At 38.6% G+C, this 17,000-nt stretch overlaps 2 protein-coding genes across 3 annotated transcripts in view; one reads left to right on the plus strand and one right to left on the minus strand.

Annotated features, from left to right (window-relative positions):
- The window catches only part of COG5 (component of oligomeric golgi complex 5), a 173,088-nt gene extending 169,794 nt beyond the window's left edge, over positions 1–3,294 (minus strand). Inside the window, exons 1-3 of the mRNA XM_032743754.3 lie at positions 3,155–3,294; positions 2,247–2,386; positions 1,198–1,255 (exon numbers count right to left, since the gene is read on the minus strand). Coding sequence (XP_032599645.3) covers positions 1,198–1,255; positions 2,247–2,386; positions 3,155–3,209 — 253 coding nt within the window. The 5' untranslated portion in view covers positions 3,210–3,294. The remainder of the gene's footprint in view (positions 1–1,197; positions 1,256–2,246; positions 2,387–3,154) is intronic.
- DUS4L (dihydrouridine synthase 4 like) lies at positions 3,163–13,496 on the plus strand. 2 transcript variants are annotated; one of them, XM_002192956.6, is made up of 7 exons: positions 3,163–3,305; positions 3,599–3,733; positions 4,000–4,121; positions 7,484–7,601; positions 8,995–9,117; positions 10,430–10,656; positions 12,147–13,496. In XM_002192956.6, the coding sequence occupies exons 2-7, from the start codon at positions 3,624–3,626 to the stop codon at positions 12,395–12,397; spliced, it is 951 nt and encodes a 316-aa protein (XP_002192992.3). In that variant the 5' UTR covers positions 3,163–3,305; positions 3,599–3,623; the 3' UTR covers positions 12,398–13,496. The 2 variants fall into 2 exon arrangements, with proteins under 2 accessions (XP_002192992.3, XP_041577499.1); XM_041721565.2 differs by lacking the exon at positions 3,163–3,305 and having other exon boundaries at positions 3,450–3,733.
- The last annotated feature ends 3,504 nt before the right edge of the window (positions 13,497–17,000 follow it).

The following is a 17,000-nucleotide window of genomic DNA, read 5'->3' on the forward strand; positions in this document are numbered from 1 at the left end:
TTATAGAAATGTTTCCTAACTGAGTAGTTGTTTTGAAGTACATCATTCTGTCTTCAGAGCAATTTTAGGAAGAAATGCTTTCAGAAACAACTGTCATTTCAGAAAACAGAATTCCACTGAGCGCAAATTGCTGAAGATTGTTACCAGGAGGTATTTATCAGTCACAAGATTGACTACACATTCCTGTCTACTTCTAATTTGGAGAATGACACATATTTCAGTCTTTTATACTTGATTCTCCAACTGTTTAAAAAGTTATTCAGGAGCTACCGTTACTAGATTAAATAGCCATTTCTTTAATTTTACAGCTATATGCAATTACTGACACAAAACAGTGTGCCCAAGCAGCTCCAAAGACTAAGGATATAACTATCAGTAACCAGAAACTCAGGTTATGCCAAAACCTGGAAGCAGAAAAAGGAACAAAGATAAATTACTTACGAAGTTACAAAGGGGGAAAGGGGGCATGCTATAGTGATTCTAGCATGTTACAGAGGTAAATATGTGTCTGCACAGAAAAATCCACCACAATACCAAACAATATGACATTCTCAGCAAAGTGACAAAGAGCAGAATGGCAGGTTTAATGAGCTCCTGGCACAAGAACAATATACTGCAATATACCATCTTCTATACAGAGTCAATGGTTCCTAAGCAAGCCTTTGAAAATCAGAAGCTTATGTTAAAATCCAAGTCTCAAAGAGTGGAATAAAACAAAGGTATGTATTTAACTTAGAAGCCCTTCCCTAGTAAAAAATATCTCAACATGGCTTAGATTATGTGTTATAGCCTCTTTGGTTAAGATGTGCAAACTATGCAATATATGCATGTGCAACAGAAAAATGGTGCTTATGGCAACAGATGCCTACCAATGTTGCAACAAAATTAGGCTTATTTCAAAAAATATATTAAAAGGTAAAAGAAGGCTTTATTATTAAAGTTGCTCAGAACATTATCAAAGTACATTTTCTGATGAAGAAGCTACTCCTGAGAATTATCAGTCAAATCTTCTCCTTGGAGCTCCATCTACTGACCTAAGGGAAAAAAAAAAAAAAAAGCTGCCACATGTTACTCCTCAGAAATCAGATCTAGAGGAGTCATTAGGGGCTAAAGTTGGCAGTGAATGTGTTCCTTGCACAGATCCTAAATTTGCTTCCTCCACTGTAAGTATAGTCAGCACAATATAACAGTATTTACCTTCCAGGGATTCAATTCCAGTCGCTTGGGCCAACAGATCTTCATGTCTTGCAACAACCTTAAAAAAACCAATACAGAAATCAAAACAGAAAACTGGGGTCATGAGCCTAAAAGAAGTAGTAAATATATCACCATCATTCCTACACTAGGCATTTAAGGATCAGCATCCCTACATTAGCCAGATACAGGAAAAAGCAGGAACATCTTACAGGAGAAAGGGTTTTAAGAACACAAGTTGTTTTAACTCACAAAAGCAGCAAGCTCAGAATGAGAAGAGGGTCAGTAATTAATCAAGATGTGCAGCAGAGCTGACATCTTAATTAAAGCCAGCAGAGCAATCACATTCCAACACATCTTGATATTTAATAATAATTGTAAATGTGAACTTATTAATCACACCATAAAAATGCATATTCTTTTTTTTTTCTATTTATGACATTTATAAACTAGTTCCCAAAGAACTTACTAACTGGGGCAGGGGGAGGGAAGAAGCAAGTTTTGAAACTACACACAAACTTAGCAAGTGTTCTCATTGCAATGTCTACTCTGGATTTATGATTTCTACATAGAAAAAGTCTTCTTCTATCTTAACTCAAAAGTCTTTCTGAAGGTGCAGAGGTGTGTTAATATAGGTTATACCTGCCCAGCTAAAGGTAAGTTTTAGGGCTTATGCAACTCTTCAGCACACAATGTAAGAGTGCAAGTTCTCCCTTTCTTCTCACAATGCCATGCTGAAACATGGCCTCAAGTGTTTATGACAGTTAATACAATCATTTGGAAAGAGTCTTTCTTCTTACAAGGAAGAGTAAAATAGCATACAGTGATAAGACTACAAAAACTGAAACAGTACATGGCTGCCTGGCAGGAGTGTGGAGTGTGAGCTTAACTGAGCTGTCAAACTCAATACTAGTTTAGCTGCAAGCTGTACTTTTAGTAACTGCTTGCAGATGACACTGGGCAATTTGACAAGTTAGAAGCTCGTAAGATTACTAAATTTTTGACTAGTTTATATCAATCATCCCAGAATAACAGGTATGCTTTAGACTTACTTGTAAATGCAGCTCTTTGTCCAACTGACTAATACCTTGAGCAAGTTTAGCCAGTTGCTCAGCTATCACAGCCTGATGGATGGACTGGGAAGTGTAAGCTTTCACATCAAAGTCTTCTCTGAAGAAGTCAGCATAACACTCTGAAAAAGGATTTAGGATTTCAGGGTTTTATTTTCACGGTTCAGAAGAATTAAACTTTTATAGCCCTCCAGTGTACAGATCTCTGATCTTCAATTTCTTCAACATAACAATAAATGTTCTCTACATCACATAGTACAAACGTCACAAGAGGCCACAATAATGAGAAAGAAGTCTGGAACTGGTAACTGAGGTTTGTGTTTGTTTTGGGTTTTTTTTTTTGCAAAAGGTGATAAAGTCACATGTTTCTTTATTCCCCACACCCTTCTCTTGAGCAGAATACACTAAAAAGTATCAATACCTTATTTTCTCAAACTTTACAGCGTAACCAGGCTGAAGCTATTGAGCCTGTACCCATAACCAAACACACCAGTCAGCTGCAGAAAACTGACACGTAGCAAGAGACATGAAATCAAACCGGATTTCGACAACGGTGGGAGTTTATAATAAACCACTTATAAAATGATACAGCAATTATGACTCTGGATCAAGAAAGACCAGCGTTCCCAGACAGCTACTTTTAATCAACCGAGCATCTCCTTCCAGTGCAATTTTTGTCTTCGGGAGCAAGCGAGCCCCAGCGCACACTGCGCGCACCGCAGCGCCGGGCACCGCTCCCCCGCCCGCACTTCCCGAGACTCGCGGGCGCGGGGCTCCCCCGCCCGCCCGGCCCAACGCCGCCCTCACAGGGCCCCTCCGGGCCCCCGGCGCGGTGCTGCCGGCGGGGGCTGTGCCCGGCGCTGCCCCCCGAGCCCGCGGCCGCGCCTCACCGTCCGCCCGCAGCTCGGCGAGCGCCGGGGCGGGGGCGGCCCCCGCCTCCTCCATGCTGGCGGTGCCCGAGCCCGCGCGTCACGCCCGGACGCGGCGCGCCGCGATGATGGCGAAGGCGCGCGACGGAGCGGGCGGCGGCGGCGGCACGTGGTGAGCGGGGCCGCCGGGAGCGAGCGCGGCCCGGGCCGGGATGGGCCGTGCCGGGCCGGGATGGGCCGTGCCGGGCCGGGATGGGCCGTGCCGGGCCGGGATGGGCCGTGCCGGGCCGGGATGGGCCGTGCCGGGCCGGGATGGGCCGTGCCGGGCCGGGATGGGCCGGGCCGGGATGGGCCCTGCCGAGAGGGCTGCCCCCGCCAAGTGCCGTGTAAATTGTGCTGCTCTGCAGCATGGCCTGTGAGAAGCAGCCGAATGGCGAACGTTTCAGACGCTGTTTGTTTTTCTAGATGCTGAAAGGACTGTTAATTATACATGAGTGATGACATCATAGAAACTGAAGAATGCCAACGAAAAGATCCCATGGATTTGTTTCATTCTGGGCAAGTTGTAAAAATATGTGCTCCTATGGTCCGCTATTCAAAGTAAGTAACTGTCACGTCAGCTCTGTCATTTTCTCTGTTTAGAAACTCGTTTCTCAAATTTTTCGTGACTAAAAATGGGGGATTACTTTCTTCTCTTTTTTTTTAAGACAGATGTACATGTGGGACACATTTTATTTTACATATTTTCGTCACAGATCTACACATATCCAACATCCCCACAATACTTCATGTTAGAACAACATTTCAGGGTAGCTAATCAGAAAAGCGCCTTAACTGTTTACCTCTTAATCTCCATGTGTCTGCAGGTTGGCTTTCAGAACCTTGGTTAGGAAGTACAGTTGTGATTTGTGTTACACACCAATGATAGTGGCAGCTGATTTTGTGAGATCTGCAAAAGCCAGAGACAGCGAATTCACAACAAACAAAGGTATTATTTTGAATAAACCATTGCCTCGTCAGGATGTTTTATGTGGTCATAAGCCAAATTGACCGGGTGAATGAAGTGGGTCACACAATTTGACATCTGTTAACAATTTTGGTATATTGTCTGATTATAAAACCACAGAAATATTCTAAGTGCAAGTAAGCACAGTTCAGTGATAGTGGGTCAAATAAAATAGGGAAAACCTTGTCTACACCTGAAATCACGGCTTCCAAAGTGATTTATATCTGTGGGAGTTGACCACACATAGCGGCTTACTCATTCCTTCATTCTCCCAGCAGCACAGGGCAGAATAGAAAAAGCAAATGCAAGAAAAATTCATTTGTCAAAATAAAGGCAGTTTAATATGTAAAGAAAATAAAAAGGTAACGAAACAAATAAGTTATGCAAAGGCAATCACTTCCTACTAGCAGATCAATGCCCAGCTACTCTCCAAGCAGCAGTGCTCTGGAACAAAAATTCCATGTCCCAACCCACTCTTTTACTTTCCCTATCGTTCCAGTTTCCTTGCTGAGCTTGATGTTATACAGTATGGAATACTCCTTGCTCCTGTTTGGGTCAGCTGTCATAGCTTTGTCCACTACAAACTTCTTGCTCACCCCAGTCGTTTGTTGGGGGTAGGGGAAACAAAGTGAAAAAAACAGGAAATTTTGACATTGAGAATGTACTTAGCAACAACAGCCAAAATAACTTTTGTGAATTATCAACACAGGTTTTATCACAAAATCTAAAATGCAGCACCACACAGGCTACTATAAATGAACTTCAAATAAATTTGACAAGTAACTCCATCACAGCTAGATCAGGTATAAGATACAAGATGGCAGTAAGATTCTTTTTCTAGAAATTGTTTCATGTGTGTTTCAGAAACAAACATTTAACTATTCAGGAAAAGTTTTCTAGTCTCTAGCAAAAATAAGAGTGTTACTAAAGGTGAAAAAAAATAATAGACCAGGCATTGATACAGTGGAGTCAAACACTGACAAAAGAAGAAGGGTTTGTATTAGCCAGACTGGAAGGTGGAAGGGGCTGTTGGTGGATGACTCAAGAAACGAGCACAAGAAAGTACAAAAGAGACCAGAGGTTTAAGCATGGCTGGAGTTGAGGGGGAGAAGCAAGGCTTCGGGCACGGTGCAAAAGCATAACCAGAACACCTATAAAAAGAAGAAGTATGAGGACTTATACAGGGTTATGGCTGTAAAGAGATTTGAAGTATGTGGGAAGAGGTGACGAGAACGATACAGATCTGTTGGCATGAAGTGGCTGCAGCAGAACAGTGTGACAAGGAATGTATGAGCATAGGCTGCAGCTGAAGGAATGAAAAGCACAGCTAACGTGAAAGTAAGATCAGCATGCAGGGTCCATAAATTGGGATGATTTCGTCTATTCAGGTCACAGAATTTGGGGTTTCATAAGTGTATATGTAATAGGGAAAATGTACTTCACTGCTTTAACTTTGACAGTGTATTATAGTGCATAATTCAAATAGAACAGAGCAATTACAGAGAAAATTCACATTGGAAAGCAGAGGTAGACTCTTATGAGTGGAATGCAACTTCAAAAAAACCATGAATAACTCATTGTAAATAAAAACAAATGAGTAAGAACATAACTGACTCAAATATATACGGTTCAAAGGCCCACAGTTACTAGGTTGTCCACCTTGAATGTACTTACACTTCTGATCTACACAAAGGGCGGTGGCATTGAAGTTCTATGGACTTCAGATATAGAGTGCATTCATGGGGTGCTGGGACAGGGAAAGAGGAGATGAAATGTTTTATTGTTGTAAATAACATCTTTTCCCTACTTAGTTGTTTTATGCTGTCCTTAATTTTACAGGCCTGTAAAACATTCTGCCTCATGCTTTGACCAAATTATAGTATTTACATTATTAGCATTTAAACTTTTTGTGTGGTTTTATGTTTAACTTGCTGGCTGTTTGGGGATTTTGTCTTCTAATTAGTGGAGTAGGTTTACAATTTATGTTTTACATTTTCTTCTGCATTTATGTTTCTTTGTTTTGTATTTCTCAAAGGTAGCTGTTCTTTATGGCTGCTGCTAAAAAATTTTGTATGGCTAGACTCAGTATTTTTATTACTTAATGCTCAACAAAGAGAAACTAGGCATGTGGGTTTATTCTAAAATATTAGGTATAACAATGTAAATCTCCTCAGCTGGAGCACTTTATTAAAAGGACACTTTTGAACATATGTGTGTGAATTTTTTTTTTTGCTTGCTGGATTTTTAGTTAACTTCTATAAGTGTCTCAGCTTGATTGAGAGGTCAGTGGTGACCTTTCTTACTTAATCTCCACCATTTCAATAACTAGTTATTTTCTTCTAAAACAGAAGAATGTTCAGAAAGCGCTTGTAGTCTCTTCAGTACAAGAAGCACACTTGTTTTGCATTTGTTGGATCACCTCTTTCCAACAGCGCTCAGATACCACACTGCTTCTTCTTAACTACAGCAATTGTTTACATGGAAAGTGAGTGCTGAGACTGCTTGAGATATTTGAGATGCCTTTAATGTCATGCAGTAGCTGTAAAAGAGGAACTCATGTTCCAGATGACCATCTGGCTCTCTGCAGGGGCTTAGTAAATCACAAGTAGTTCAGCAGACCCAAGCTGAGGAGCACTGGCACTTTGGTTTCTCACTAGAGACAAAGCTGCTAGAGCTGTTTCTGCTCACGTGTGCTCATTCCAATTCTGCGTGTCACGTTGTGGACAAAAAACAGCCATGTTAGCACAGAAAAGGGAAATGGTGGGCTGGGATGAGGAAGGGCAAAGCTTGTGGGTGTTTTAGTTCATTCCTGCAGGATTGCTTCTGTAAGCAAGTTTCCCACCTGGCAGGACAGACAGCCATGTCAGCACAGCAAAGAGGCAGCATGCAACAGGAAGGGGCAAGCTAAGAGGGGAAGCATGAAGGCTGCTGAAAATTAGAGAATACCTAGTTTCATAAATGATCTTTGTGAAAGTTTAGCAACCGACCAGTGTCAGTTAGAAAGTGTATGCTAAGCCAGCAACTGTGTAGTACATCTATATTTGTCTGAATTCCCATCTCTGTTAATAGACATACTCACACAGTAAGTAACCCCTGACCAGCTACCTTTGTTTATTTGTGACTGAGGGCTTACAGAACCACAAAATAGATGAGCTTGGAAGGACCTTTGTAGGTCCTGTTATCCAGCCACCCTGCTCATGCAGGGTCACCTGTACCTGGTTGCCAGGATCAGGATCATGGTCAGACAGTTGTACAATATACAAAAATAGCATTCAAAATTTAGAACTCATTCCTTTTATTTTCTGGGAATTTTTAAATTTCTAAATATCTTTTCATTGGCATAGGTGATCACCCACTGATTGTTCAGTTTGCTGCTAAAGAAGCACAGGTCTTGTGTGATGCTGCCTGCATCATCTGTCCTTTTGCAGATGGAATAGACGTAAACTGTGGCTGTCCTCAGAGGTAAAGGTTTGAAAAAGCTGGGTAAATATGGGGAAATAGTTAAAAGACTAAAGATGGTTGTCTTCCTTTTCATCATAATTTCTGTCTTAATCTAAAAATAGATTTCAGGAGAGTAAGAGCTTTTAAACCTGTCAGAAATGTCTGTGTGGTAAGACACTGTTCTGAGTGCTCCCAGATGCCTGTCACTATGGTGAGACTGGGAAAACTATATGTATTTGCCAACTTGCCTTTTTTAATTTCTGAGATACTGAGTGTTGGCTCAGAAATGTCCATCCCTTTTCAACTGCTGTTAAATGTGCACTACCAAAAAGAGCTTGCTGCAAATAATTTGCAGAGTATTTTGAATCATGATATTGCAATTTCCAGAATAATGAGGCAAGTCTGCGATGTCTCAAACTTCTGCAAGTGAAGGATAGTCTTTAAAATGAGATTATACAGATAAAGCAGTGAAAATAATTTCTTCCATCTTTTATTAAATTTATAAATATAGTGAATTAGTGATGCACTTAAATTGATAAAGATTTTGTCTTGACAGTGAAACAGAGTAGTAAGATTATTCCTAACTGGTTCAGTTGAGAACCATATATTACATGTGTGTCAGGCAGTCTTTTTCTAATGAAGACTTGAAGAATGTAGGAAAGCTAATATTATGGTGCAAATAAATTTAATTTCTCTATTCTAATTAGGTTTTCTTGACCTAAAACTATAGTATTTGAGAAAGACTTTCTGGAGAGATCTGAGCCTTCTGCATGGAAGTATTGGGGTTTTTTTTAAGCTAACTACAGTTAAGTATGTCAAACTGTCTGTTCCTTTTAGGCCAAAAATACATGCTTACATTTGAGTAATTTTTTTCTTGTGCAAATTAGTTTCAAAATAACAAAAGTTGGTGTAATTTATGTGCCTTTATAAGAAAAAATATTTTTTAAAATGCTGCTAAGTGGAAGCAAAGGTTATTTTTGCCAGTCAAAATAGTGAGACCAGAATATCACTAAAATAATATCCTCACTTGCACTTCAAAAAATCATCCTTTTCAATATGAAGTTGTTATCTATTTAAAAGAAATCCATGACAAGGGGAAACATCAAATTGTTTCTTCTATGCATGCACTGGACATTAAGTTTGAATTTATTTTCCTTATGAGTCCATTCTGTGGACAGAAGGTTGAACTTAAAGAGATTAGTAACTTGTCCAAAGTTCTAGTAGCACAGTGGAGACTGAACCAGGATCTATAAGCTGTACCAAACTGCAAACAGATAATTGATCTACAGCCAGCACTATCTCTGTTCACTTAACCACACATTCTGAGGTCATAACGAAAGAAACTGATGTACGTGACTGATACTGATCTGCATTTCTTCAGATGTAGAATATGAACGTTCTTTTTCTTTTAAAGATGGGCGATTTCAGAAGGTTATGGTGCTTGCTTAATAAATAAACCTGAGCTTGTTAAAGATATGGTGAGACATGTACGGAATCAGATCGACAACCCTAAATTTTCAGTATCTATTAAAATAAGGTAGGTCTAACTTAAATGCTATTTGTGGTACATGGAAGAATCCTTTTTTGTTTTTTTCTTAAAGAATTTGTGTAATAGTAATAATATTTATAATCCTGTTAATGCAATACTACACATATAGTAATTTCCTTATGTGTGCAGACTGCTGAGATTTTTTGACTCAGATGTCTGGGGCAAGTAATACAAAACTTAGAACCAGTATAGCCTTTGACTACCTACCCAAATAACATACTGCAAGTTAGAGTTCTCTTGCAATCCAAACAACATGAAAGTACAAGTTAAAAGATTAGGGCTTCTATAAAAGAAAAGCAGTGCATAGTCTGTATCATCACAAGGATTTGCTTTTTGAGCTATTAGAGAGCAGAGCCACAGTTGCAGTTGGGTATAAAGGGATGGGTAACAAAACTGGGAGCTGGTCCCATAGCTGCTTTAAGGAATATATTCTGCTTCCCTACATCAGCTTCTAACCTTCTGCAGACTTGCTTTGCATTGCTTTGTGTGCAGCCCAGAGAAGAGAAGACTCCAGGGACACCTTACAGCAGCCTTCCAGTACCTAAAGGGAGTCCGCAAGAAAGATGGAGACAGACTTTGTACAAGGGCATGATGTGACAGGACAAGGGAGAATGGCTTCAAACTGAAAGAGGGCAGGTTTAGGTTACATATTGGAAAGAAATTCTTTACTGTGGAGGTGATAAAGCCCTGGAACAGGTTGCCCAGAGAAGATGGGCAGAGAAGCCCATCTCTGGAAGTTTGTAAGGCCAGGCTGGATGAGCTCTGAGCAGCCTGGTCTAGTGGAAGATACACTGCCTCCCCATAGCAGGGGAATTGGAACTGGATGGTCTTTAAGGTTGCTTCCACCCTGAACCATTCTATGATTCTCTGGCCATTCCTGATCCATTATTTAACCATATATCCTATTTGCCTTTTGCTATTTGTCATTTAAGTTACAACTCAGTTTCCAATTCTTCTGGAAAGGGGAACTATTAAAATTGGATTGGGGTTTTTTCCCCCACAAAATACGCAAAATCATGTTGTTGATTTTAGATTTTTTGGGTACCCTTGCTCAATCTCTATAAAATTTACCATGTATATTACCAAGATGTGATATAATTGGGAAATGTTAAATTAAATACCAGTTTCCATACACTAAACTCATATATCTTAAAAAAAAAATCAAACACTGTTTTCCAGGAGTAATATTGTAATTATATGTTATTTATGGAAATCTGTGGTAATTCCTCCTTATGGAGGAGTGCTTTTTATATAGGCCAGGAAATTTACTTCCTACTGCTTTCATTCCTTGCAATTTTAGGATCCATGAGGACTTAAAAAGAACAGTTGACCTGTGTCAAAAAGCTGAAGCAGCTGGAGTTTCATGGATTACAGTACATGGGAGAACTATAGAAGAAAGGCATCAACCTGTACATTATGATGCAATTAAAATAATTAAACAAAGCATGTCTATACCTATTGTGGCTAATGGAGATATTAAATCTTTAAAAGAAGCTGAAAATGTTCATCACTTGACAGAAGCAGATGGTAAGATTAAACATACTCTATTTTCTAAGTAAACTTACCAGATTTCAAGGTATTTATTTTGAATGTAAGTAGGACATTATTTGAGTGCTTTCTCTCCTTGAACAGACAAATGAAAGAGGATATTTTAGATGCCTTTAAAATCTCATAAGCAGAATCACTGGTAATCATCAGAACACTAGAGCACTGCTATTCAAAGCCACAAATAATTATTTCCGAGACAAATTACAAAAGCTCTGTGATTAATTATGCTATCTCATCACTGAGTAGTGGAGTTCAGGGGACCTTCAGACATTCTGTCTCTTTATGGAGCTGATCATCTTTTCAAGAACTGTAAACTTCCACTTGGAAATCTCTATTTCCTGCACATGGGAGCAGATTTCTTACAGTAAAAACACCATGGAAAAGGGATATATTATTAAGCCAGATGGTTAACTTCAAGGACACAGTGAGACATTTCACTTTCATTTCAGTCATAAAATCTGGAGAGTTTTTGTGATTATTTAGTCACAATAGATTCCTGCAACTATCTGTGTTTTCAAGACAGTATGGAAATTTGTTATATATTCTGAAAAGATTATCTGTATTTACAGACTTTGTATCTTCCAGCTAGAGAAAAACAGGAAAGAGAACAGTATATGTGGCAGGTTTCTGCTGACACTAGTGCTGTTTAATAGCTACAACAGAAATTGAACCGAACTGCCTTGCTTCTTAAAGTGACTTTCCCCCCAAATTCAGAGCAGGAAGGAAATGCATAACACAAAAAAAAAATGTTCTTATAGTCCATCTGACCTTCTTCACTACTAAAAATACTAAGCATTCGATTTTTTCTGTCATGGACAATGACAAAAGAAAATTTTCATTTTTGATCATCCTGTTTTTTAAAAAGACTGAGTGTGGTAGATTGTATCTTGATAGTACAGAAAAACAGAATCCCTTAATTACAGAAAAATTACAATAGAACTTGTATGGGTTTATTTGACAGTATTAGATTAGAGTTGCAAATACACTACATGCTTGTTCAGAAAGATTTACTGCAGATCAAGGGCCCTAAAATGTACTTAATTGAGCCATTGAGCTCTTAGTGGAAGAATGACCGTGAATAAATACACTGAGTTGCACAGAAAACTATTGGTCCTCTTGTGTCTTTCTATCTTTCCAATTTTGTGTTACAAAGGCAATAAATGTGTGTAATTAATAAAAACAAAGTACTAATTGGTTGCAGTTTCAAAAGAAGGGAAGAAATGCTTCTGTGAGCTCTGTTTAGTTTCAAAATTTCTGGAACATGTTGATAGGTGTTGTAGATACTCTGAGGTTTGCCTTGTTCAATGGATTTCTCTGATCCAGCTGTAACACTCATCCCCATTGTTATTCCACTACTATCTGTAAGCTTTGGGTGGGTGTCCTAAGGGATGTTGTACAAAACCTACAGGAAGATTATGCATAAAATTCAAACTAGAATGTAACCTATTGCTTTAATTTCTGATTTGAAGGTGTAATGGTGGCTAGAGGACTCTTGGCAAATCCAGCTATGTTTGCAGGATATGAAGAGACACCATTTCAGTGCATCCAGGACTGGGTTGACATTGCTCTTGAGCATGGAACTCCTTTTACATGTTTTCACCACCACTTAATGTACATGATGGAGCGCATAACTTCAAAACAAGAAAAAAGAGTTTTTAATGTTTTATCAAGTACCTCAGCAGTACTAGATTATCTGAATGACCACTATGGTTTGGGCTAAATGAAAGTATGTTAGTCCTATATAAACTTGTATTTTGCAATTGTCGATAAACTGTAAAAGTTTTATTTGGGTTTTTCCTTTTTAATCACATTTGTATATTGTGTAAGTATTATCAACACAGCAAAACATTATCATTTGGATGATACTTTATATTTTTATGTCTCTATTCTTCACTCCATAGAATATTCAAGATTCTACAAATGTGGAATTCTATTTACAATGCACTACTACAGAGAGGATCAATTATTGTAAGGACCCAGTAATTTAATTTTTCATCAGATAATTGCTTACAGCAATACGATTGCAAAACTAGGGCCTTTCTTACATTAAACCTCCTAAAATCAGGACTACTTATAATGACAGTAATTTCAGACCAAAAGAATACAAAGGGAACAATTTTAGACATTTTTGCTGTAGCTAACATAAGCTTGAAGCCCATCACATTATCGTTTTTTAAATTTGATGTTTCTTTTGCAGCCTAAATCTTTGTAACTTATTTATAACTTAGAAAAATTCCATACTTCTTATAAGGAAAGAAACACGGAATAGATCAACAATTATGGACAGAAGGAAGAAGGAAAATGAAGAGGGAAAGAAGAAAAAAGGAAAATGAGATAGTTTAAGTACAAACTTAGTTGAATCTAAAGAACGGGACTTTTAAGTTCAATCTAACTAAATTCAGTTTGGTTTATCTACCATAGAATAACTGTATACAAGATTAAATCCCTATCATCTACCAAACATAAACTTTTTAGGTCAAAGAAAAGCTGACAGATTCGCTCAGTGGGGCTCTTGCAGTCCTTTCTGCCTGCTGGCATGTTGCTTATCAAAGCATGACAGCCACTTGGCTTTGAATCATTAATAGGAGTGAAATAGTGAAAATTAGAACAAGATAATAACATTACACACCAGCTACATTTGTTCTGCAAGGGAAATTTCACAAAACTGTACAGTACAATTATTTGTAATCAAAATTTTTTTCTTTATATGTTTACACAGAAATTCATACCAAAAATTGCCAAGTTTTCTGACTGTGATTGTTCTATGAATATGCATGTGAATAGTTGCAAATTTTCTAAATAAATTACTTGGTTTTGTATGCAGTTGTAAATTTTTTTACTATACAGCAATCTGGAGGAGGGAAGCTTGCTTTTGATGCTACTCTCCAAATCTTTTCATAGTTCAGGTATCTTAAATTATCACCATTTTAATGCAATAGCATAAAATACTTGATTATTTTTCATGATGAATATGTCTGATTTAGACATATAAACAAAAGTTTGAAAGGCATGACCCAAGTTATCAAGTCCAGTTCACTATTTAAGGCAGCAAAGTTATGTAACTCTTCTGATGTGATCACCTTCCCGATGTGCTAACAAATGGAAAACTACAGCCATGCTTTGCTCTCCTAGGCTAATTGAGACAGCCTCTGCAACCATTTTTGGTGTGTCTCCCTTCAGACAACTATTTTTTCACTCTTCTGGATTGTAATGTTTTCTTGCCATTAGTTGGGCACAGTTCTGTATAGCATTCCAGGTAAATTCCCAGCAGTGTCTTCTGCAGTTAATACTACTTCTAACACTTCACCTTTCCTTAACTAATATTTATCATAATTTACCCAGTTTTAGAGCAAAAGTTCTTACTTCCCAACTACATGACTAGGTATTTTGTACTGGCAAATTTCCAGTATCAATTTCATCCACTTACGTTGCAACACTGTTCTCCTCAGTTCTGAAATGCCTCCAGCCTCCTCTGAAGTAAAACTATTGTAGAAGAAAAGGATTTGTGAAAGTATTAACTAAGCCTTTTGTTGCCATTTTCTTTTTGGCTAGCAACCATTATATGTAGCAAATTCCCGTTAGCCTCAAAGAGCCAAGAAGAATAATTTATTATATATAACCAACACGAAGGCTTTATTTATTTTTTCTGTAGTAGCGGGGAAATTAAATTTTAGAGGACTGGAAATACCTTGACCTGTTTAGGAGCTGAATACTTGATGATTTTGAAGGCACCAGTTGTTGTGCCTGTGTGAGATTAATCACAGAGATTTCTGCCTGAAGTAGAGGACCTATGTTGCTGTTAATATTGGTGGTAATTATGGAGTGCTTGATGTGGCGTTTTATATATCATAAAAGTCAGTGGATGTTCATAATCCCTTTTCAAGGGTGAAATCAATTGTTCACCTTCCATTCTGAATTCTGTATGCATCTGAACATATTTCACTGTGTTTCCATAGAATAAACTGCAAAGTTGGAGTCTTTAAGCCATACTTTGAACACAATACTCTTCCAATATGCATAAATTGCTAAGGATGAGAGTTATTCAGCTACCAGTGTTGGTTTTAGAATATGGTAATTTGTTGCTTTTAGAATATGGCCATTAAGAATATGGTCGTTCTCATTTTAAGACATTTGAATATGGAAAAATACTAATTTCCAGTTTAAAATCAGTGGATGTAATCCTTCTTCTGTATATGTTACTTTCAACATCACCAGATGATCAGTTCTATTTTCTAGTTTTTAAATGTTGTAACATAAGTACAAAGCAAGTAACATAAGATACAAAGCATTGTTTCTTATTTTAGGTTCTTTGCCTACTGTAATTGATCCTGTTATTTATGTTAAAGCCCCCTGCACAACAATACCATACTTTCATAATACCTCTATGCTTTTGCAACTTTTATCTTGCTACAGGAACCCCAGCACTCTCACACAGCCCATACAATTCAATTTTCTCTATTGCCTATTGTTAAATTTCTTAGGTCTCTTGGGTTTGTGGTTGGGCAAAAGCAGTGTGTGATGATAAGGCTGTCACAGAAGCCAAAACAGAACACAAGTTTAAACTTTCCTTTTGTTTCAAAAGAGAATTAGTTGATTTCACTCCTTTAACCAGCTGTTAATATACAGGCATTTCCTATTTCTGTTTCTGAATACTTTGTCACCTCCCTGATGGAAGAGGAAGTATTTCTTTTAACTGTAATGCTTGAAGGTTTGTGAATTTTTTTCACTAAAGCAGCCAGCCATTTTATATATATGTGTCTGTGTGTGTGTGTGTATATATAGTATGGCATCATATTCATCATATGATGGTTCAATACATGAGAGACAGCCTTAGATCAACAACCCAGACTTCTACAGCTTCAGTTAGAATTCCTTCCAGGAGCAGCAGAGTGCACTCAACAGGAAGAGAGCTCTCACAGATGTTTGCAGGAGATGTCTCTTTTCTTCAGATCTCATTTTGGGTTGGTGGGGAACATGCATCAGCTGCAGAGGAAGTGCACAGTGATCACACTCACAGTGGGCCTTTCTGAGATCTTATGGAGCCCCTAAAGTGAAAAAGTGACTCCAAGTCTGTGCCATCAGGGACAAATGAATACAGTCCTATCAGTATGAGGTTATGCTAGTGGGAGAGCAGCTTACAGTGCTAGAAAAGGTGAGTAAGCAGCTCAGAAATGGAAACTGCTCTGTAATTAAAGGAAAGTCCTCATTCATGTTTTAGCAGCTTCAGTGAAGTATAGTTGCTGTAGGCCAATAGCTAAAATGTAATAACCAGAACATTCTAAGCAGTGTTTTGTTTATAGTGCTGATTAAATATGTTTTTGAAAATGTGTTAGAAATACTATTTTACTGGGGCTATTCCTACTGTGTAGATTGGATTGAAATGACTCCTTATATCTCTCTCCAGTATTTAGGATGTAACCTTTCATCCAGACATTGCTTGGCAGCAACTGGAAAAACGTTGACACACTGGCTCCACATCCCCAAGCTGCAGACCTGGGAAATTTTAAGTAAACAATTTCAGATTGTGAGCAGCTGCAAACAGCTCTGCTGAAAACTGCTTATGCAAGAACTTCCCACCCCATGTCAGTTCCAATGGATTAGAGTAACACAGAACTACTATTCACAACATTTTATTTGTCTCATGTTGATGGAACTTAATTGGGAAAGAATTCCCCAAAGCAAGTAGTTGTATCAAAGAGTGCTGGTGATGCCCAGGTAGACAAGGTAATCTCTTCCACTGACAGCACCTCAGCATCTGTGAGGATCAAAAGGAGAAAGTGATCAGAGCATGTCCTTCTTATGCAGGGGCAAAGGAGAGTTGCATGGAAATAATGTACTTGGAGCCTTGGTCTGCAGATAAAAAGCATTGATCAGGACAGTAGAATAGAACAGGGCTTTCTGAACGAATACTGTTTTATTCATAAGGCCCAAACAGGCCTGTTTGACCGTGTTTGAGGCTTGTTCGGTTGTTATTTGTGCTGTCTTTATGAATACTGGACCTGTTTTCCTTGAGAGAACGATTTATGGGTCTTAATACATTAATGTCGTGTAACACATGCAGGAGGGAATGGACACACACAGTATTTTAATTGAACTTTAGACACTCATGATAATGTTGGAGAGCAGAATTGAACTCCCCAGTCGAAGAAGCTCGAGTCACGGAGCGGTGGGATGACCACAGCAGGATTCCGCACCTAAATGCCTTCAACCATTCCCTAGATAAGAAAAATACTCATTTGAATCCTTCTCTACGCTTTTCCCAAGAGAGTTGCGGCCCCTTGGTAGCTCCGCGCCCGCCGCCGCTCTCGGCCCCCGCTCCGCGG

The sequence above is a fragment of the Taeniopygia guttata genome, chromosome 1A (assembly GCF_048771995.1).
Source record: "Taeniopygia guttata chromosome 1A, bTaeGut7.mat, whole genome shotgun sequence".
NCBI lineage: Eukaryota > Metazoa > Chordata > Aves > Passeriformes > Estrildidae > Taeniopygia > Taeniopygia guttata.

What these genes read in the sequence shown, in the direction of transcription:
- DUS4L (XM_002192956.6), top strand. Translation starts at nt 3,624, where the DNA reads ATGAGTGATGACATCATAGAAACTGAAGAATGCCAACGAAAAGATCCC. An exon ending in CCTATGGTCCGCTATTCAAA is followed by an intron (nt 3,734 to 3,999) that starts GTAAGTAACTGT and finishes ATGTGTCTGCAG; the next exon opens with GTTGGCTTTCAGAACCTTGG. An exon ending in TCACTTGACAGAAGCAGATG is followed by an intron (nt 10,657 to 12,146) that starts GTAAGATTAAAC and finishes TCTGATTTGAAG; the next exon opens with GTGTAATGGTGGCTAGAGGA.